Genomic DNA, 22,255 nt, shown 5'->3' on the forward strand with positions numbered 1-22,255 from the left:
CATAGGACTATTATCTGGTAGAGTATCTGAAAGTTCTCCAGAACATTCACCTCAGCCAGGAACAGGGAAGGAGCATAGTCTCCTATTCAACTCTTACCATTTAAAGATTGCCATGACGATTAACAGGATGCTTACAGGGAATGTTAGCAAAATATCGAGATTTCTATAGTGATGGGGTATCTTGACTTCAGGTAAAAAGAAAATACAACTTTGTGAATCAAAGGCAAGGTAAAAACGGCTTGGGAGTATGGTTGGGTCAGTGCTTAGTTAGAATAATATCTAAACTTCAGTGTAGACAGCCCCCAGCGAAATCAAAGCCTGCCGCCCCACTTGACACCAGGAAGATATTCACAAGATTGTACGACAGAAAAACAGCAGGTCATGCGCTGGTCCCTGGAATGGCCGTTCTTTCTGAGTGTGCAGTTGGTGCAGGTCTCACCGAAACCAAGGTGCACCTGATCTTGGGAATGGAACTGGGGTCTCTGAAATGGAGGGTAGAAGAAAAAGTTAGAAAAAGAGGGTGGCTGGGCTTGGGAGATGGGACATGATACGTGAGGCTCTTGGGCCTTGGAAAAACTCACGTGCTTTTTTCCTTTCAGGTAGAAGGGAGTTATTTTAATTTTTTTCTATTTTTCCTTTTACTTCTGCCCTTATATTTCTTTTCTTTTTTTTTCTATTTTCTTTCTTTCTTTCTTTCTTTCTTTCTTTCTTTCTTTCTTTCTTTCTTTTTTTTCGGTACTGAGGATGGAATCCAGGGCATTCTACCTCCAAACTACACCCCCAGCCTTATTTATTTTCTTTATTTTGAAACAGGGTCTCACTGAGTTGCAAAGGGCCTCACTAGGTAGCTGAGGCTGTCCTTGAACTATGATCCTCCCATCTCAGCCTCCTGAATGCTGGGATTATAAATGGGCCTCACCACGCTTGGCCCTTGTAATTATTTTCTAACACTTAAGAAGTCATACAATAGGCAGGCGTGGTGTCACACACTTGTAATCCCAGTACTTAGGAGGCAGAGAGACAAGAGGATCGCAGGTTCGCAACCAGCCTCAGCCCCTTACTTAGTGAGGCCCTCCACAACTTAGTGAGACTTTATTTCAAAATAAAAAATAAAAAATGGGGCTGGGGTTATAGCTCAGAGATAGAATGCCTCTGGATCAAATCCCCAGTACAACACACACACACACACACACACACACACACACACACACGTCATACAACATCTAGCTTCCTCTTTTGTTCTGTGTTTGTCTAAAGCATGGCTCCAAGCTGGCTAGTGGCACACACTTGTAATCCCATACTTGGGAGGCTGAGACAAGAGGATCTTGGGTTCAAGGCCAGCCTCAGGAACTTAGTGAGGCCCTCTGCAGCTTAGTGAGACTCTGTGTCAAAAATTAAAAATAAAATGGGGCTGGAGGTGTACCTTAGAGATAGTATGCCTTTGGGTTCAACCCCCAATGCCACAAAGAGAAAAAAAATGTGGGTTTAAATTACTAAGCCAGAATGACCGTGATAGCGGCCACTTGTGGTCCGGTGACAGCGGAGTGCCTGTCAGCGGCCACAGGCGTATGCGGAAGGCGCAGACTTGGATTTTGAATACTGGCCAACCTCAGGCAAACTACTTAACCTCCCTGAGCCTCAGGTTCCTTGTCTTTAAATTGGGGTTAATAATAATCTACTTCATATGGTGGTTGTGAAGATTAAATGCAGTGTCCATTAAGTACTTAGCACAGTGGCTGGCGTGCAATGAAGCAATCAATAAATAGTAGCCAAAAATACAAAACTTTCCCTGGAGGGAAACATTCATTGCAGTGTTTTATACACAGCCTGCAAGCCATAAACTTTTGGTGCATGTATATCGAATGAATGGACTTATTTTTTTCAGCCCCAGAGGTTTAAACCTGTGTAGCCTTTTCCCCCCCAACAAAAAGTCCCATCCCAACTCGTTAATAATTTTATGCCAAATTTTAGTAAGAGACTTGATTTTAGGGGCTCCCTAATAGAGCTATTCAGATATAATTAAAAATTCTTCTTAGAATTATGCTAATAGGTTCAATATAGAGCCTTGCCGATGAAGTCTAATAAATTCTCTATTGTATTTGGAGACAATAGTGGCTTTGTTTCATGCTGTACTTTAGAAACCCTCAATGGCATAGTGGTTGCTAAGAAAGGCAGACAATAGTAAACTATTTTTTTCAGGAGCTTTACTAAGAGGAGCCTTTAAGTGCGTGCTTGGGCATGTACGATCCTTCTGAGGTCACACCGATGTTTCAGTTTACAGAGCTGAGTAGTTCCTTAATTTGCTTCACCTGGCACTGGCCAGCAGTTGCCTTCTCATGAAGTACATTACCAGAATTTCTAGCTATTTAGCTTTTTCTTTAATGTCATGATGACAGCATTAATATTAGGAAATCTTCAGCTACTTCATATCCTTTTATTTTTTTTAAGGAAGACAATAAATTTGCCTCAGTTTGAATCGTTCACTGCCCATACATCTCGAGTTAAGAATAATACCGAGATAGCATCATCTTAAAACTCTGCTAGGACACATACTCTAATGTCGTTCATTCATTTTTTTTTAATTGTTTTTTCAATTTATTTTCCAGTTCCTTTGTCTTGAGTTTTCTTCATTTCATCCTCCCAATCAAAATGTTGCTGTCTGAAATGTCAGCCTGTTTTGCTCTATAGTTATTCAGGAATAAAAGACCTATATCTTGTCTGTTTTATAGAATAGCATAAATCCCTTTAGATTTTAGTGTTGATCTGGTATGTCTAGGAGTGAATAAAACTTTATTTATAAACACAGACTGCAGGTCGGATTTGGCTCTACAGCTTTAGTTTGCAGCCCTTATAAGACGACAAGAGTTCTCAAAGCATAGTCCCAGGAGCCAGCAGCATCAGTATTTGGGTGAAATGACACTTCCTGAACCCCACCCCAGAAATTGTAGGTAAGGGGGTAGCCGTCTGTGTTTTAACAATCTGGCCTACTTTTATTTATTGATTGATTGGTGTGTCTTCTATTTCCACAGAAAAGGCTTGAGATATCTTACAATAAAAAATCAGGTGGGTCATTCAAGAGCATAAAGTAGTTAACCCAGCACAAAAGACAAAACCACGAATTCAATAGAAGGGTGAGGATATGGCAGGAGCTGTTTGAAGAATCCTAGAGAATTGCTTTAACCATCAAAGATCAGATTCACCCAGGTGCAGGCCAAAGAAGAAGATGTGTCGTATTACGTGGCTTGCATTGTTCAGTAATACAAAATGAATTATTCCCTGTACTGTCAAAAAACTGTTTTAGTTAGCAGGTGTGGTGGTAGGAGTGATAGACTTTGAATAAGATGAACTAAAAAAAAAAAAAAAGGTAATGAATCTTATCCTTGAGATCTGCTTGGCTAAAATAGTATAGAAATGGTTCTTGTTTCCTAACTTCTGAAATAAACCTTACAAGTACCAAAGGCTTAGAATTAGAGGGGTAAAACTCTGTGCCATAGTCAGGTATGTAGAACGAGGGGATGTTGTGGCGTGAAGGCAAGCGGTCCAGAACAAGGAGTCTGACGTGACTAATGAGAAAGGTTTAAAGCCTACATGTCGGGCCCCACTGCTAAGGATGCTAATTTAGCCTGCAATAAGGTCTACACACTGTTTCTTAAAAGTTTCACAAACAATTCTGGGGCATACGGCCAAATGAGAATTTTAGCCATAGACTGTGACCTTAGAATTCCACTCATACTCTTAAAGCAAATAAATGCAGAAAATCCCAAAATGAGAACACCGGCTAGAAGGTGACAGGTGGAGAATTGAGGGGGGAAAAAAACCAAACAATTACCAGCCTTCACATTTCTGTTGTCAGCTGAAAAGAAGACCCCAGCGCTGTAGATCCAGGGTAGCAAATAGGTCTCATCCCTTGTGCCAACTCTGATCGATTGCGGCTGATCGCCTGGAGCATGTCCAGGAGAGCGTTTGAGGGAGGAGTTTGATGCAGGGTGTGTCTGGGGCCCTGTGATCGATTCATGATGCCTGCCAAGTATCTTGTATTAGATATTGGTGGCATGTATGGTAGCTATTGTTGAGTTCGTTATCAGGTTCAATAAGTGCCTAGAAGAAATAACATTTTGTTGAAAACTAAATGTTTTCTTTTTTTTTTTTTTTTTTTGGTGGTACTGGGGTTCCTGGAAGCCCTTCTACCTCCGGGCTACACTCCCACAGGCTACACTCCCAAACCTAGTTTTTAACTTTATGTGGAAACAGGGTCTCTTAAACCAGCGAGGCTGGCTCCGAACCAGCACGATCCTCCTGTCTCTGCCTCCCAAGCGCGGGGATTACAAGCGTGCACCACCACACCCGGCGAAAACTAAATGTTTTCAACATTTAGACTTGTACCTCGGGAATTTTTATTTCCAAACATTAATAATTTCCTGAATTTCTAAGCCACCTTAATTGGAAGTCTTCTTAATTCCTCATTTCCTCCACCCTTCATCTTCAACAGGATTTTCTGCCTGAAATAGCTCAAATGTTTATCATCCTTTTAGGTCAACTTTGTGGGTGTCGGGGGGTGTGCGCGCACGCAAGTGTATGTGTGGTAATGAGAATTAAACCCAGGGCATCCTACCTCTAAGCTACACTCCCAGACTTATTTTATCTTGAAATGTGGTCTCACTAAGTTGCTGAGGGCCTTGCTAAATTGATGAGGCTGGCCTCAAACCTGCAATCTTCCTGACTCAGCCTCCCAGTTACGGCAATCACAGGCACACGCCACCACACGCTTTGTGATTCGTAATGCTCAAATTCAGCAACACTATTACGTAAGGCCTAGTCTTTGCCTGTAGCCATTCTTCACCTTTGCCATTCTCCTGTATTTCCTCAGGCCCAATAGCTTCCATGTTTTCAATATTTCCATGCATTTGTTTTTTTTTATTTATTATGGTACTAAAAATGGTGAACCCAAGGTCATTCTACCTCTGAGCTTTACCTCCAGCCCTGTTATTTTTATTTTCAACAAGGTCTCGCTAGGTTGGTGAGAGTCTCACTACTTGCTGAGGCTGGCCTTGAACCTGAGATCCTCCTGCCTCAGCCTCCCAAGTACTGGGATTATAAGTGTGTGCCACCATGCCCAGCTCTCCTCCATTTTTAATATAGGTATCTGCTTTCTACATACTCAGAAAAGTCAAGATTGAGGAAATATTGGCTAAAACATGTATATTTTTATTTTTAAATCAAAGTAAACATTTGTCCAGGCTTTGAGTTGTGGGTAAAAATTAGATTTTTCGTAAATATTAAAAGTGTAAGTGGAAGCTGATTTGTTCCAGATGACTTCTAAATATTTTATATAAATTTTTGAAATTCAGCGAAGACCAATAAAACTCAACCGCAAAATGTTCAAATTATATGAAATAGAAAAATCGGAAATATAAATGGTCAGTAAACTCCTCAACCTCCCAAATAATCAAGTAAACTTGAGATGCAATGGCTTTATTTGCTTATCTGATAGGGCAGAGAGTAAAAGAATGATAACATTTTTATTGGGTGGAAATGCAATGGCACATCACTCTTATACACATATTGGGATTGCAAAAGCCATAACACTTTGTGGATGAGATTTCACTGTATCAAATTTATTTATTTTATTTATTTATTTATTTATTTATTTATTTATTTATTTATTTGGTGGTACTGGGGTTCCTGGAAGCCCGTCTACCTCCGGGCTACACTCCCAGATCTATTTTTACATTTTTTAAATTTGGAAACAGGGTCTCCTAAGCCAGCGCTCGTGGCTGGCTTCGAACCTGCGCCATCCTCCTGTCTCTGCCTCCCAAGCGCGGGGATTACAAGCGTGCGCCCCCACGCCCAGCCTGTATCAAATTTAAAATGTGTATAATGTTCAACTCAGAATTTCCTCTTTAGGAATTAACCTACAGAAATACTCTTCCAGCCGGGCATGGTGGCGCATGCTTGTAATCCCAGCATTTTGGAGGCTGAGACAGGAGGATCCCGGTTAGCGGCCAGCCTCAGCTACTACTTAGTGAGGCCCTCCGCAATTCAGTGAGACCCTATTTCAAAATAAAGAATAAAAAAATAGGGTGGGAGTATATAGCTCAGAGGTAAAAGGCTCCTGGGTTCCATCTCCAGTACCGCAAAAAAAAAAAAGAAAGAAAGAAAAGAAATACTCTTTCAAACATACAGGTATGGGTTTTCAATGAAGCATTACTTGTTAAAGAAAAAGAAATGTTTATCAGTCTAGAATTGACCAAATAAATTAATAAACATACATTCATGTGAAATGTGAGTAAATAGATAAATATTTTGTGTAAATCAAAAATAGGACCATGGCCTCCTACCCCACAACATATACAAAAATTAAATCAAGATGGATTTAAGACCTAAGTGCAAAAACTAAAAGTATAAAATTCATAGAAGAAAATACAGACATAATTCTTTAAAACCTAGGGGTAGCAATGAAGTCTTAGATATGACACCAAAGGTATAAGCAACAAAAAATAGACAAATTGGACTTTATAAAAGTTGCAGCCGGGCGTGGTGGCGCACACTTCTAATCCCAGCATTTGGGAGGCCGAGACAGGAGGATCCTGGTTCGCAGACAGCCTCAGCTACTCAGTGAGGCCCTCAGTGAGACCCTGTTTCAAAATAAAGAATAAAAAATAGGGGCTGAGGATGTTGCTCAGAGGGGGAACGCCGCTGGGTTCCATCCCCAGTACTACAAAAAAAAAAAGAGTTACAAACTTTTGCCTGTCGAAGATTATCAAGAACGTGAAAATACAGCTAACAAAATGAAAGTATTTATCTATCACATATTTGATAAGGGTCTAGTTTCTAAAGTACATATAAAGAACGTCTACAATTCAGCAACGAAATGACAACTGAATTTTTTTAATGGGCAAAGGGCTTCAATAAACATTTCTTTGAATAAGACACAGAAATAGCCAAAAATCACATGAAAAGGTGCTCAGAGCATTAGTCATTAGTGATATGCAAGTCAAAATGACAGTGAAATACTGCTGCAAACCCGCTAGAGTGGCTAGAATCAAATCAACGAAAAATAACAAGTATTGCCAAGGATGTGGAGAAATGGGAGCCGACGCGCGCTACCCATGGTAATGTAAAATGGCATAGCCATGCTGGGTGTGGTGGCACACACTTGTAATCCCCCGCGCTTGGGAGGCAGAGACAGGAGGATCGTGCAGGTTCGAAGTAAACCTCACTCGCTTAAGAGACCCTGTTTCCACATTTAAAAAAATATAAAATAGGTCTGGCAGTGTAGCCCGAGGGTAGAAGAGTTTCCAGGAACCTCCAAAAAAAAAAAAAAAAAAAAAATGGAATAGCCACTGTGGAAGCCATTTTGTAGCTCCTTAAAAAGTTAAACACAGAATTACCATATGATTGCTGAATCTACTCCTAGGCCTGTATTCAGAAGAATTGAAAACAGATACTCAGACAATCATTTGTGCACAAACATTCATACCACTCTTCACAAAAGGTAGACACAACTAAAATTTCATCAGTAGGTGACTAGATAACGTGGTATGTCTATACAGTGGAATATTATTCAGCTATGAAAAGGTATAACACATGCTACAACATAAATGAAGCTTGAAAGCACTAAGTTAAATCAAAGAAGGCAGACACAAAAGGTTATGCTTGTATGATTTATTTATAAGCATGTTTAGAATGGGTCAACCCATAGAGCCAGAAGGCAGATTAGTGGTTGTCCACACTGAGGGAGGAGAGCTGTAGGGAATGACTGCTCAGTGGGTGCGGGAGCCTCATTGTGTTACAGGAATGGTTGTGGCCTACACAGAGGTGAAAGTTACACACAGCCTATGAGGGTTGTAATGCCATTGAATTCTACACTTTAATTCTATGCCACCTGAATTCTACCACGATAAGAAAAATTTAATAACTCTGTTACATACTTTCAGAAAAATACATAGAGTTCAGATTTTCCAGTTGATGTGATCTCAGCGATTTTTATTACTTCTACCAGAAGATTACAAGCTATGGATGTCTGTTTCTCTTGGGTTTGCATATTAACAAAGATTATAGCTACTACCCTGATCAAGAGAGAAGGGAGTCCATCCTCAAGGCCACTTGACCCTTTTAGCTTCACTTCAAACTAGAATAGAATTAAGATCGGGGGCGTGGGGGAATACAGCAAGAAGAAAGATTAGAAACCAGAAATTCTAGCATTATCTTTTATTCACGTGCCAGTTGAGTTTCTATGATTCTATCGCTTGTTTCAGTTCCAGACCCCTAAGTGAAGTGTCCTCCCGTCAGGTGCTGGACACGGGCCTCAAGAGCGTGGTGTGTGTGAGGAAGAGAAAGGAAGCTCGGGGGGAAGCGCGGGCTGCCCTCACCCAATTACCTGCCTTTCACATCAATAGACTCTTCCAGATGGATTAAAAATTCCCATTGCAGCTATACCTCTGTCTGATTCCTCTGAGGGAGAGCAAGAGAACCCACCAGGCTGGCATCAGTCGGCCTCATTTGTGAAGAAGATCCGCTTGCCGTTGTGAAGGGTGGGGAAGGGTCGATGGGACAGGCACCTTACTGTGGGCATTTTGAGCTGTATGAGAATCCATCATTTTTTTCCCCTTTTTTGCAGTACTGGTGATGGAACCCAAGAGCATTTTACCTCCAAACTATACCCCTAGCCCTATTTTTTATTCTTTACTTTGAAACAAGGGCCTAAATAAGTAGCTGAGGCTGGCCGCGATCCATGATCCTCCTCTCTCAGCCTCCCCGAAGGCTGGGATTACAAGCGTGCGCCACCACGCCTGGCTTCGTCATTTTTTTATTTTATTTTATTTTTCTTGCTGAAGATTTAAAGAAGTTTATTCAAAAGATAGAAATGCAGAAGACAGTTACAGGCTCATGTACCCAAGGGTAACATGAGAGGATGGTTCGAATGAATTCACCATCATCATTTTTTTAAAAGAACAAAAATATATTGAAGTCAGAAGGTTTGGATAATGATCACGATCCTTCCAGGATTTGTTGTTACCGTTGTTGTTCTTTGTATAATTTGTGAGATACAAAAAGTGATTCCATTCAAGACCCTGAAATCATGGAATGTTTATCTGTAGAGTGCTGTAATCCGTACACTGGAATGCCGGTGTTTGGGGAATATGGAAGCTGTCTCCTAACCCTTCTCTTGCCTAGTTATTGCAAAGGCCTCTCTGTTGGCAGTGACATTTTAACTGTGTAATATTAGGATACCTTGTCACCCACCTTGATATATGTTGTGAATAGGGCATTTTTTAACTTTTTTTTTTTTCTGCAGAGATCACTGTCCTAGGAGTCAGTCTTAGGTCATGGTTACTGTATCTATAATCAGCAACATGATCTGCATGATGCCAGCCCTGCACACATATACCCCCTGTATCCCTGTGTGCTCTTCACTGCAGTTACTTTCAAAGCCTAAGTTTGTTCTAAAAATCTGTGACTCCCTTTTTTCAGCTTTATAGAAGACTTGGACATATTTTCAAATGCAGTGGTTCCCGTGAACTAAAATGTCCTGAGCACCTACATATCAGGCATTACCTCCTAAAATTCCGCATATGCTAAGAGGAATAGCATGTGGCCTCATCTTTAAAGTAGTTTGCATTCCAGTGGGGAAGAGCATTAAGCAAGGGGTCACAACTAATTCCTCCAAGCAGGGAACACAGATGAGGTGGCAGTGGTCTGGCTTCTCAGCTACTACTGACTTCTAGTTCACCTCAATGTTCCAGATAGTAAAAGAAACTGGAACTCCATCTTTTTATATAAAATCTCTCATTTGAAAGTTTGTTCTTGTTGTTGCCAGCCGGTTAAAAAATGCTTAAAAGACTTTTTCATAAAAACAAAACATGTTTGCTAGCCACAGAAGTCCTGCGGTCCACCCAGTACTGGCTTCTTGACCAAGCAGATAATTAGAATGCCGTACGTTCAGTGATAGAAGTGTGTCCGCAGTTCACAAAGAGCCCAGAGAGTGATTAATTCTGCTCGTAATGAATTCTTAAAGGCTTTCTGATTACTTTCCAGCCACTTGTCAATGCTTTGCAGCGCTTTTTGTGTTTTGTTTTGCTTTGTTTTTGTTTTTGTTCTTGTTTTAGAATGAGTAATTCATTCACCCTGGAGAGCTGGGTGCTGCTGAACCTGCCTGGTTGTCTGCAAAGTAAATTCCACAAGTGAGCCTTTGGAATGTGTTCTGACAGTTTTGCCCATTCAGGTTTTCTGCTGCATCATCTCCAGGCTTTTACATTCTTTATTCAGTTGCGCAAAAGGGATGTCCTTCTTGCTGTTCTGGTCTTGTTCCGCAGAAAAGAATGGATTCATTCTCGTTTTTGAATGGAGCTGTAATTAACATGGTTCCTTTTGTTTAACAACCTCAATTTACATAGTACCTGCTCATTCCAGGGCATCATTATTGGTAGCACAGCTTCATTGACTGATGTCTGCGGGCTCTGGGAATAGTGTTTGTTAATTATCTGCAGCAAACCAGGTAACTAAGGGGAGGTTCTGCTACCATGACTTTGATGAAAGTAGCTCTGGTAATTTTTTAATTGCTTAATGATAGATGTGATCATCTTAAAGCAAAATGGGAACCATACTCAACTGCTGAGGAGGTAATAATAAATTGTAATTGCTTTAACACACACGCACGCACACACACGCACACGCACACGCACACGCACACTAGGCCCTGCAGTTTTTTTGGTTCTATTTCTCTAAATATGTGTTATGTTTATATGAATGCGTAGCTTTCTCAAGTAATGTCATCATCAAAGTACTTGTAAATGTTTTATAGCACGCAGCAAATGCTGATATCCTCACAGGCCAAGCAAGCTACTGTACAAAACAGTATAATGTTGCGAACTGGGGCAAACTAGAAACTATATGCCTATTTAAGTGTATTTAAGTTTTGAATGTTTCATTTAAAAAAAAAATTGTCTCGGGGCAGGAAATGGGAATCCATTCGTGGCTCTGCTATGGCTCTTGTCGTCTTCGGTGGGGGAGCACAGGCCTGTAATCCCAGGACTTGAGAGCCTGAGATAGGAGGACCACAGGTTCAAGGCCAATTTAGTGAGACCCTCAGGGACTTAGCAAGAGCCTGTTTCAAAATAAAAGATAAAATAGGGTTGAGGGTAGAGCTCAGAGGTGGAATGTTTCTGGGTTCAACCCCTCCTGCCAGAAAAAAGAGGCACGAAGCACTCAGAGTCTCTGATCCTCATATTCTAGAACCAGAATGAGCACCGTAGGCCACCCAATCTGAGAGTCTTATTTATAGTAAAGGAAACTTAGGCTTAGAGAAGTGTTTGCTCTAAATTTAACCCAAGTGAATACTTATTTCTCTTGAGTGGGTCGTAAAGACGAGGATTTGGAGCTCATTCCACAGATGCTTGTATTGATACATCTGCCAATCAACGCAGTAGCCACTGCTGGGTGTGGCTTCTAAACAGTTGAAATATTAGTGCTACTGTGGAACTCAGTGATTAATTTTATTTAATTAATCAAATTTAAATAGTCCCAATCGCCGGGCGTGGTGGCTCACGCTTGTAATCCCCGCGCTTGGGAGGCGGAGACAGAAGGATCACACAGGTTCGAAGCCAGCCGCACTGGCTTAAGAGACCCTGTTTCCAAATTTTTAAAAAAAGTATAAAATAGGTCTGGGAGTGTAGCCTGGAAGTAGAAGGGCCTCCAGGGGATGGAACTCAGCCATTCTACCTCCGGGCTACACCCCCAGCCCTATTTTATTCTATAATTTATTGTGAAACAGGGTCTCACTAAGTTGCTGAAAGCCTCACTAAGTAGCCGAGGCTGGCTTTGAACCTGTGTGATCCTCCTGTCTCAGCCTCCCGAGCGCGGGGATTACAAGCGTGCACCACCACGCTCAGCTCCACTGTGAACTATTTACTCTCCTTCATCTCTTGTACTGTGGTTTTATATATCTTACTGCTGCATATGTTGTTATTTTGTTGTTTAAGTACTTAATTGTTTGTTTGTTTGTTTGTTTGTTTGTTTGTGGGTCTGGGGATGGAACCCGGGGCATTCAATCTCCGAGCCACACCCCCTGCCCTGTTTTTTTTTTTTCTTTCTTTATTTTAAAACAGGGTCTCACTAAGTTGCAGGGGGCCTCACTAAATAGCTGAGGCTGCCAGTGAACCATGATCCTCCAGTCTCAGCCTCCCAAATGCTGGGATTACAAGTGCGCACCACCACGCCCGGCAAGTAGTTAATTGTTTTTAAAGAATATAAGAGAAAAAGCGATGCTTTCGCATTTGACCATAGACTTGCCATTTCTAACACTCATCATTCTCTTCTGTAGCTCCAAACTTCCATCTACTATCATTTTCCTTCAAACCAGTGAGTTTCCTTTAACTTTTTTTTTTTTTTTTTTTTTTTTGCAGCGCTGGGTATGGAATCCAGGGCCATTCTACCTCCAAGCTGCACCCCCAGCCCTATTTTTTAGTCTTTTTTATTTTTTGAAACAGGGTCTCACTGAGTTGCGAAGGGCCTCACTTAAGTAGCTGAGGCCATCTGCAAAACGTGATTGTCTGGTCTTCACCTCCCAAATGCTGGGATTATAGGCTTGCACCCCCATGCCTTAATTCTGCTGAAAATTTCTCTGTTCAATTATTTTAAAAAAAAAAAATCTAGCTAGGTGCAAGAGCATACACCTCTAATCCCTACTCCTCAAAAGGCTGAGGCAGGAGAATGACAAGTCCAAGGCCAACGTGGGCAACTTAGCAAGACCTTGTCTCAAAATGGAAAATAAAAAAGGTAGCCGGGCATGGTGGGGCACGCTTGTAATCCCAGCATTTGGGAGGCTGAGACAGGAGGATCTGGGTTCACGGCCAGCCTCAGCTACTTAGTGAGGCCCTCCACAACTTAGTGAGACCCTGTTTCAGAATTTAAAAAATAATAATAATAAATAGGATTGGGGTGTAGCTCGAAGGTAGAATGCCCATGGGTTCCATCCCAAAGGCTAAGGACGGAGCTTAGTGATAGATCGCCTCTGCATTCAATCCCCAATGCTGGAGAAAGAAAATCTTTATTTCACTTTTATTCATTTATTTTGTTGTTGTTGTTGTTGTTTGTTTTTTAAGTGGTACTGGGGATGAAACCCAGGGGTCTTCTACCTCCGAGCTACACTGCCAGATCAATTTTATATTTTATTTGGAAACAGGGTCTCTTAAGCCAGCCAAGGCTGGCTTCGAACCTGCGCAATCCTCTTGTCTCAGCCTCCCAAGCGCGGGGATTACAAGCATGCGCCACCGCGTCCGGCTTCACTTTTAGTTTTGAAGAATAATTTCGCTGGTTATAGAATACTAGAATGACTTTTTTGAATATCGTTCCATTTTTTTTCTAATGAGAATGCAGGCTTTTTGTTGTTGTTGTTTTTCTTTGTTGGTGCTGGGGATTGAACCTAGAAGCATTCTAGGCCCTGAGCTACACCCCCAACCCTTTTTATTTTTTTTAATTGTTTTATTATATTTTTAAACACTTGTGTTGGTGCATTGTAGTCTCACACCAGAATGTAGTTCGCAGTGATGGTGATGTGCACACACTTAGCACTTGATAGGTGTTGCCCGGCTTCCTCCCCATCTCCCTCCCCCACACAGGATCCACGCGGACTTGCTAGTCTCGCATCATTACGTATGTCAGTCAAAGTGATTCCTTCGCTGTTTCTTCCTCTCCCTGCCCCCCTCCCCTGGACCACCTCCCTGGCTCCACTGGGGTCTCTCCTCCGCTATCTGAAGTCCCTCTTGTATCCTTAGGACTCTGTAGATTCCAAATATGAGACAAAACACACGCCCTTCACTTTCTTCGACTGGCTAATCTCACTCGACGTGACGTTCTCCAGGCCCCTTCGTTTTCTTCCAAGAGCATGGGATATCCTTCTGTCTCCAAAGATCTTTGTCAGTTTCTTTCTTCGGTGTCTCATAATTTTAATTGTGGAGTTTTTATTGTTACTTCCTTGGTTAGATTTATTCCTAGGTATTTTGTTGGTTTTGAGGTCATTGTAAATGGGATTGGTCCAGGATTCCTCTTTCAGTGGATCATGGTTGGCATATGGAAACACTACTGCTTTTTCTGGGTTGGTGTTTGTAGCCCATCACCTGGATGAATTTGTTCATCAGCTCTGAAAGTCTTCGGTTGAGTTTTTTAGGTTTCCTAAGGATAGGATCATGTCATCTGCACATAGAAATTATTTCGGTTCTTCTTTTAAAAATAGAAATGCTTCATGAATCTATGTGTTGTCCTTGTTCAGGGGCTGTATTAATCTTCTCTGTATTCTTTCAATTTTAATATATGTGCTGCCGAAGGGAGCATCCTTCTTATTTTTTTAATTTTTGAAACAGGGTGTTGCAAAGTTGCTGACACTGGCCTTGAACCTGTGATCTTCCTGTCTAAGCCTCCGAGTACTGGGATTATAGGCATGCACCACCATGCCCGGCTTCAGCCTTCCTTCTTACCCTAGGTCTCCTGAATATAATGTCTTTTTTCTTCTGGCTCTTTTTATTTATCTTTAGTTTTCAGAAATTTAACTGTGTCTAGGTATCATTTTCATCAAACTTACCTTGCTCGAACCTTGTTGACCTTCTTTCATCTGTGGTTGATATTTTTAATCCAATTTGGAAAGTTTGGGATATTTGTTCTGCAGATATTTGCTTCATCTCGTTCTTTGTCTCTGTTAATCTCTATGTCTGGGGATCTAGCTACATGTATGTAAGACACTTAATTTCTTTCCCTCCAGTTTGAGTAAGTTTCCACTAACCCATCTTCATGTCTAATGAACCTTTCTTCTATAGTAAAGATATTCTATTTGCTCCATTCAGTTCATTAATTTCAGTTGTAAGTTTTCATTCTAGAATTCCACTTGCATCTATTTAGAATTTCATATTCTTTGAGAAGCCTATCATTTTTGCTCATTATGTTTACCTTTTCCTGTAATTTTTTTTTTTTTTTCAGTACCGAGGATGGAACCCAGGGGCATTCTACCTCCAAGCTATACCTCCATCCCTATTTTTTATTCTTTATTTTTTGAAACAGGGTCTCATTGAGTTGCAAAGAGCCTCACTAAGTAGTAGCTGAGGCTGTTCACGAACCGCAATCCTTCGGTCTCAGCCTCCCAAATACATAGTTATAATAGTTGTTTTAAAATCACTGCTTGCTGATTAGATCTGCTTACACAGTAACTGGTAAGTGCTTACATGGGTGCTATTTTCTTATTATTATTTTCTTTCTTTTTTTTCTTCTTTGCATATCTTATGATTTTGTAATATCCTTGCCATTCTATACAAAGTAATAGAAATTGGAATATAACATGTTGGGTATATTCTGCCCTATTATCCTGTGATTGTTATTGTCCCATCCTGTGTATATGCTACTTTTTAGGGGGGAAAAAATTATATCAGCGTTTAACCTGGGAGAGGGTTGATATATAGTTTCAGTCTTTTTGGGTTCACATTTAGACTCAACTCTGGCGGTGTGTTGACATACAGGCCCAAGACTGTGGGGAGACCTGATTTCTCTTTACCAGCCAGCCCCCCTCTACCCGCCCCGTCGCCTCTTCCTTTTCACATTTGAAGACTGATGAAGAAACACAGACCAAGCAACTTGGTTTTTGCTTAGTGCTCACCTACATTCCGTTCAGCCCCGTAGGCCGCCTGGAAGTCAGAATGTGGATGGTTTCCTGCATATCTGAAAACCCTGGCAATAGCAGGTCCATCCCTGGTGCAGCCCTGGCCCTGGGTATAAAAGTTGGCTCCAGCTCTCTACCCACATATGAAGTGCTCATTTATCTCTAGAATTCATCAGAACTTCTCTGCATTCTCTGGGCTTCCCTCCCCCCCCCAAAAAAAAGTTTGGTATTATTTTGTCTGGGTTTTTCTTGTTTCCATGGGAGTGGGCTTTCATGTGCCTTGTACATGGTAAACTGGAAGCAGAAGTTCCTCACATGTGTTTCAAATAGTGGGAGCTGGTGAGAGCTATCTTTTCCACTGCCCCGCCTTCCCAGTGTTTAGAACTCAAAAGTCTCTTCACCTCTGCGCAACATCAGTACTGAGGATAACCTGCCTACTTAGGGCATGATCCCAGCGTCAGGGCCTGAGGAGTGAGCCAGGTGACAGAGCCCAGTGCTCCGCAGGCAGGCGGATCCGTCCTGGGAAAGCTGGGTGTGGCTCACCTGCTCTCTGAAGCAGCAAGTCCTTTTCTCCCCTTTATTAGATTCAGCAGCCAAAAGTTCCCAACCCATGTCCAGAATTCAGCACTTCAAGTTGTTAGGAAATATCACTTTGCTTTGACATCTGTCGTTGGTGCCGTGCAACTCACATACTGAAAACACACGCCCCAGAATATTCCTTTGAGGATCTTGTATTTTTTTAAGCATACATGCACACATCACTCATTTAGCCCTTCCCCAGTCCTCCCCCATTCCCACCCCCTCCCTCCTTCTCATGTTTGCCCTACTGGCTGACTTGATGTTTGTGAATGTACATCATGTACATTTTCCCCTCGGATCTTGCTAAGTTCTCCTGAGCTTCACAAAAGTCCCCATATTGCGAGCGATAGCCCGGTGATTGTGCATGCCTCTTTCAGCCTGTTCCTAAAATTGACAATGAAGTTTTCCAGTGCCAGGAAATAACCTTACCTTCTCTTAGCAATTTAAAGAAGACTCGGCAAGCTGCCTTCACTGGCTAAAATTATTTGTTGGAAACCACATCCTTAACAAAGTTTGTAAAAAGAAAGTTAAATACAGTTGTGCAAAAGAATAATCAGTATCTTGTGGAGAGTGCAGGCACTGTTTGGAATATGATGGCTAAGATTTTTTTTCAATATTTTGAATTGATCAAATAGGACATTTTCTGGTTTACATTCGAGGCCCCTTCCCTTCCAGCTAAGTTTATAATGTGATGTGACCTTCGGTCATTTTGTGATGCCCGTCCTTGGCAGGAAATATCTTGCTCCATTTGTAGCTACCGGCTCCCTTCTCAGTTCCTTTATGGAACAGGAAAGTGTTGAATGCTTACTGTATATACACCTCCAAACGACTGACAAGGAAATGGACATGTTAGCTAACAACGCTTTGCAAGAATGTGCCCCTACAAAAAGAGCTATGGACCAAAGAGATGACGGATTCTGGGTAGTTATAAAAACAATTCATTTTATGAGCTTGAGTGCTGTCCTCCCAAGATAATTCCCAGGGCCTCTGTGGAAGGGATAGAAATGCAGGAAGGAAGTCTTCCTTCCAGGAATTCATTTATCATGTCATACAGACACATAGAATTCCAGCATACAAAAATCAGTTTATAGTTTCCATTTTGTAATCTCAAGAAATTTTCATGGTCTATAAATATTGTCTTTATAAAATTTATGATTCATCAAATTATTTTAGTAGGAACAATATAGCTATTCCTATCAAGGACCTATGAAAGTTTAAAGAACTGATGATTCTAGATTCAGCATATCACAGCTGCCATTTACATAAGCCTGTGAGCTTGTCTCCCTTATCGCTTGTGTTTTTGATGAGTACTTATATGTTAAGTTAAATTACTCAAGAAAAGTTAAATTACTTGAATAAAAGAAACTTACTCAAGTAAATTATTCAGGCACAGCAGCACATGCCTGTAATACCAGCTACTCCATAGTCTTAAGGTAGGAGAATCACAAGTTCAAGGCCAGCATTGGCAATTTAGCACAACTCTGTCTCAAAATAAAAGAGGGTTGGGGATGTAGTTCAGTGGTAGAGCACCCCTGGGTTTGATCCTGTTGGAAGGAAAGAAGGAAGGAAGGAAGGAAGGAAGGAAGGAAGGAAGGAAGGAAGGTGTAAACTTAACAATGTTGGTAATTTTTTAGTAAAATAATCTGTCTAATCTTCTTCTGACCAATGATTGTTTTTAAAATAATCCTCTAATTTGCCATCTTGTTTTGTTTGATATATGATGAAAAATAATTATAACTTTCTTTACATGAATTCTTTTTCATTTCATAAGTATGACCACTTTTAGTATATCTGCCCTTAAACTTTTCTTACTAGAGCATTAAAATGGAAGTAAAAGGGGGAAGAAATTAACATTTTTAAAAAGTCTCGTTCTCAACAAGAGCATTACATTTGGGTATTAAGACCACGAAACATCCTGCTAATGTCCTTTTTCTTACTGAGGTGGGGGGCTAAACTTGGGGTGCTAAGCCATGTCCCAGAGAGCAAGGTGATTGTAGGAGGGACCTGTGAGTCCTGGAAAGGCCTGATCTCGTTTCCTTTATTCCACTGATTCCTTCAGTAGAAGACCAAACATCCAGTCAGCACAGGGCTTCCCCCTGGCAAACCTGCTAGAATTGTGGCTGTTAGCAGCTTCCCAGCACACAGTCGATGAACTCTGAGAACAGCAATAGGTCACAGACCTCCCAACACTTCAATTTTCACTTTATTTCATTCTTTCATATCTTCATCATTTTTAGGAATATGTCGACCACAGTTGCAGTAGTAATAATCTATTTTCTATTTGTTTGAGGTTACACATTCTAATACTACCAATTGTGATAGAAGAAAGTACTATATAAATAATATGCTGAAATAATGACAGGATTGATCACACTCATAGATATTAGAGCTTTAAGTTAAAAATTTTAAATGCTCTATTATGTTGATTAAAGGAATTTATTGTAACAATAAAGACAGCATGACAAAATTGAATATTTAATACTTTTATGCAAAAAAGACAAAGTTCATTTTAATTGTTTCCTTCATCTTCTTTATCCTCCACTTTATGATGCCTCCCCAGGAGCCAAATATCTTACCCAATTTTACCTTAAGGGTAAATTGTGTGACGTTAATAATAAAGAGCTAAAATAAATATAAGAGTATGTGCTTTCAAGGAAAAACACATTACAATATCTTAGTGTAGATCCAGTATAGGGAAAGAATTTTCAGAGTGTGTGTAGAGCCAAAAATATATTTATGGTGGTATATGTAACCGACTTTTTTAGTTGGATTTCCTGTCATGAACGTAACGTGCAGTCCTTTCTGGTGTGCCATGGAGTACAAACTCTGCTAAGACATTTGTCTGTGCTAAGCCTTCTCTTCCAGCAGGGAAGCTAGGTCTTGTTTGCTGGCCCTGTCCCCGGCACGAGCAGGCCCCCAGCGAGCAGTGTTAAGTGCCCTGAGTCTGACAGCCCCATGCATTTGGATGCCCCTACAGCTTCCACACTTCCGCTTAGGTTTACTCATTTAATGATAACCTCTATTTTGTGAGAAAAGTAGAACAAATGTATCATTGGGATAGAATTGCCATTCCAGTGGGTTTTGATAGAATTAGGATAGGAGCTGGTCTCAATATAATACTAATTTATTGATTGTTTTCTTTCAACCATCACCACTCAATAAATGTTTATTGTTCAAGGCCAGTCACTGTGCTAAATATTTTACTAATTTATCTTGCAAAATCCCTCAACATCACTCTGATATAATACAATGATTATTTTCCCCATTTTGGAGATTAAGAATTTAATTTCCAGATTTGTAAACCAAGACGCAACACAGTTAGCTAACCTCCATGAGGCCACCTGGTGAAGTCAGTGTGGGGATTTAGGCTCAGGCAGAACAAGTTCACAGGCAGAGCTCTCGGCTGGCCTGAGCACTCTTCTAGTCTGTCTGCATGATTACACGGGGTAAATCATGATGGGGATCTCTTAAATGACTGTACTGCATTCCTTGCTATTATCACAGTAGATGTTTGTTGCTTGTTTGTGTAAGTGTATAATCTAGAGATGAACACTGTTAGAGGTGTGAGTACAGAGACAGGAGGAAAAGGTGACAGAGTTGGACACGGTAACCAAACAGGCTGTCAAGATCAGAAGAAGGCATATTGATGTTCATCGTGTAGAGATGAAGGCATCTCCTAGCTAATGAAGGATAAGTCTGGGGGGGGGGGGAAGCTTAATCAAGGTAGCTGAATACATGTGAGATCAGGATATATACCTACTGTCTTGTAGCATGGCCTGTGATCAGAAAAAACACTGTTCAGTGCCAACCAAAAGAGGTGACCATGGCAGAGAAGGAAGGACTTCACTGGAACTCAGAGTATGTAAACATCTTCAGCTTAAGCTCTTCTCTACTGACCTAAGAGTATGCCTTACCTAGCTATGACTCCAGACACCATGACAGCCGACGACACATTAAGGAGCCCTTGCTTTGGGGAGAGTGGAAACTAGTGATACTTCCATCACCAACAAGATGCAGTAGGAGAGAGTATGAGGATCGCTTATACTGGGGGACACGCCGAAATCAAAGTTGTTCTCAGCAGATCTTGACTTACACAGGCAAAGCTGTGCCACAGCGAGGGGAGGAAGGTGGAGCCCAATCATTAACATCATCGGAGCCTGGAAAAAACAGGCTGAATTTTTATGGTGACAGAATAACAGACTGTCAAACCTGGTTCATCAAAAGTCTTTGCTGGTACTATGTTTCAGTGGCCTTGGACAAGTCATCACAGCTAAGTCAGCAGAGCTGTGTTCATTGTGTTCTGTATGTTCATTTACAAATCACATGTAAAGCAGGTGTGGTGGCACACACACCTGTAATCCCAGTATTTGGGAAGCCAAGACAGGAGCATCATGGGTTGAAGGACAGCCTCAGCAAGTAGTAAGACTCGTCAACCCACCAAGGCCCTGTTTTAAAATAAAAATAAAATAGGGATGGGGGAGGTAGAATGCTTCTGGGTTGAATCCCCAGTACTGCAAATAAATAAATAAATAAATTACATCTAATCATACTTGAAATAGATAGGTAAATGTATCAAATACTGTCTATCTTTTTCAAATACATGAATTAAATATGCATCTGCTGTATAATGTACACTACTTTAACGTTAACCTGCGCTCATTGTCAGTTTGGTACTTCTGAAGGTCACCTTCACATACACTCCAAGTTGTCTCTTCTTACTCAGTTTTTTCCCCCCATAGAGCAAATTGGCCAGGAGATGCTGGAAAACCTCAGCCACGACAGAGAAAAGATACAGCGAGCGCGTGAGAGAGTGAGTATAGTTGACACAGTCTTTTCACATAGTAAATGAAAGGATGTGGAAGGTCTTTGGGACATAGTAATGAATGTTGATGTATGTACACATGCATAAACATGGTTGGAGGAGACGGAGATGCAGAGTCTACCAAAAGGAAAAGAAAGGGCCTGAGAGGGAAAAGGAAGCTGACTCAGCCCCAGTTGAGTATATGATTTAGCTCTGTGGCTGAGAAGATCATCAAGGGGGATTTGAGAATACGTCAGGCTTTCAGAGTAAAAGCTATAAAAGGACTGATGTCTCCATCCTTCTTTGCTTTGTGTCCATATATATTTTTAGGACTTTGCACATTCACCTGTTAGAGACTAAGTAGCAGGTATATGTTACACTTTATCGGATTGGGAGACAATCACTTTTATATCCAGTTCAAGTATCCAGTTGAAGGCTTCCTCTCACATGCCATTTTCTGAATCTAAGAATTTTCCGTTTGTAGAAGTGTCAGAAATGTATTTATATTTGCATATGTAAGCATTTTTATTTGGTTTTTCTATTATCAATAAAACTCTTGCTTGCTGTGTCTTTTAGAAATAATCTAATTGCATGAGGTTTTATTTCGTTTAGATTTAACCCTGCTCTTCTCCTCCTAGCTTCGAGAGACAGATGCAAACCTGGGGAAAAGCTCTAGGATTCTGACAGGGATGTTGCGAAGGTAAGAGCAAGGTAGGGACCATCTTCTTCTCCCTCTTTTTTTGTATTATCGTCGCCGCCTCCTCCTTCTCCTCCTCCTCCTCCTCCTCCTCTCCCCCCACTTCCTCCTCCTCCTCCTCTTCCCCCTCCTCCTCGTTCTTCTTTTTCATCCAGTTGTAAACAGGGAAATTTACAGCTTTCGAGCTTCTGCTCTTGATATCCCGTCAAGACCCTTTTGAAATAACAGAGCACTGAGTTTAACTGTTGTTTGGACAGGGACGCATACTAAGTAACTCATATTAGAGAGACTTGAGCTAGGGGGGTTACCTCAAGCTATGGAAAAATTAGGGTTAGACATGAAGCCTTCTTTTATAGCCTGAGGAAGGCCCCATGGCAGGCACACACTGACTTTATTTTCTGTTTTGATGGAGGGAGTACAGGAAGCCTGCGTCGTAGAGCTTGCTTGGTGTCGGCCTTGCTCTCTGTCACCTTGTGTTCATTTCTCTAAGGGACATGGTTTGGAAAAACATTTTCATTTAGTGTCTATACTTCCA

General features: G+C 41.1%; 1 protein-coding gene across 2 annotated transcripts in view; it reads left to right on the forward strand.

Moving 5' to 3' along the window:
- The window catches only part of VTI1A (vesicle transport through interaction with t-SNAREs 1A), a gene marked incomplete at both ends in the record, with an annotated part of 220,261 nt that extends 198,534 nt beyond the window's left edge, over window positions 1-21,727 (forward strand). For both annotated transcript variants that reach the window (XM_080693708.1, XM_080693709.1), the window contains 2 exons: window positions 20,962-21,032; window positions 21,662-21,727. In XM_080693708.1, coding sequence (XP_080549834.1) covers window positions 20,962-21,032; window positions 21,662-21,727 — 137 coding nt within the window. The remainder of the gene's footprint in view (window positions 1-20,961; window positions 21,033-21,661) is intronic.
- Between the last annotated feature and the right edge of the window lie 528 nt (window positions 21,728-22,255).

Source organism: Muscardinus avellanarius (assembly GCF_963383645.1).
Source record: "Muscardinus avellanarius genome assembly, chromosome: 4".
Classification (NCBI taxonomy): domain Eukaryota; kingdom Metazoa; phylum Chordata; class Mammalia; order Rodentia; family Gliridae; genus Muscardinus; species Muscardinus avellanarius.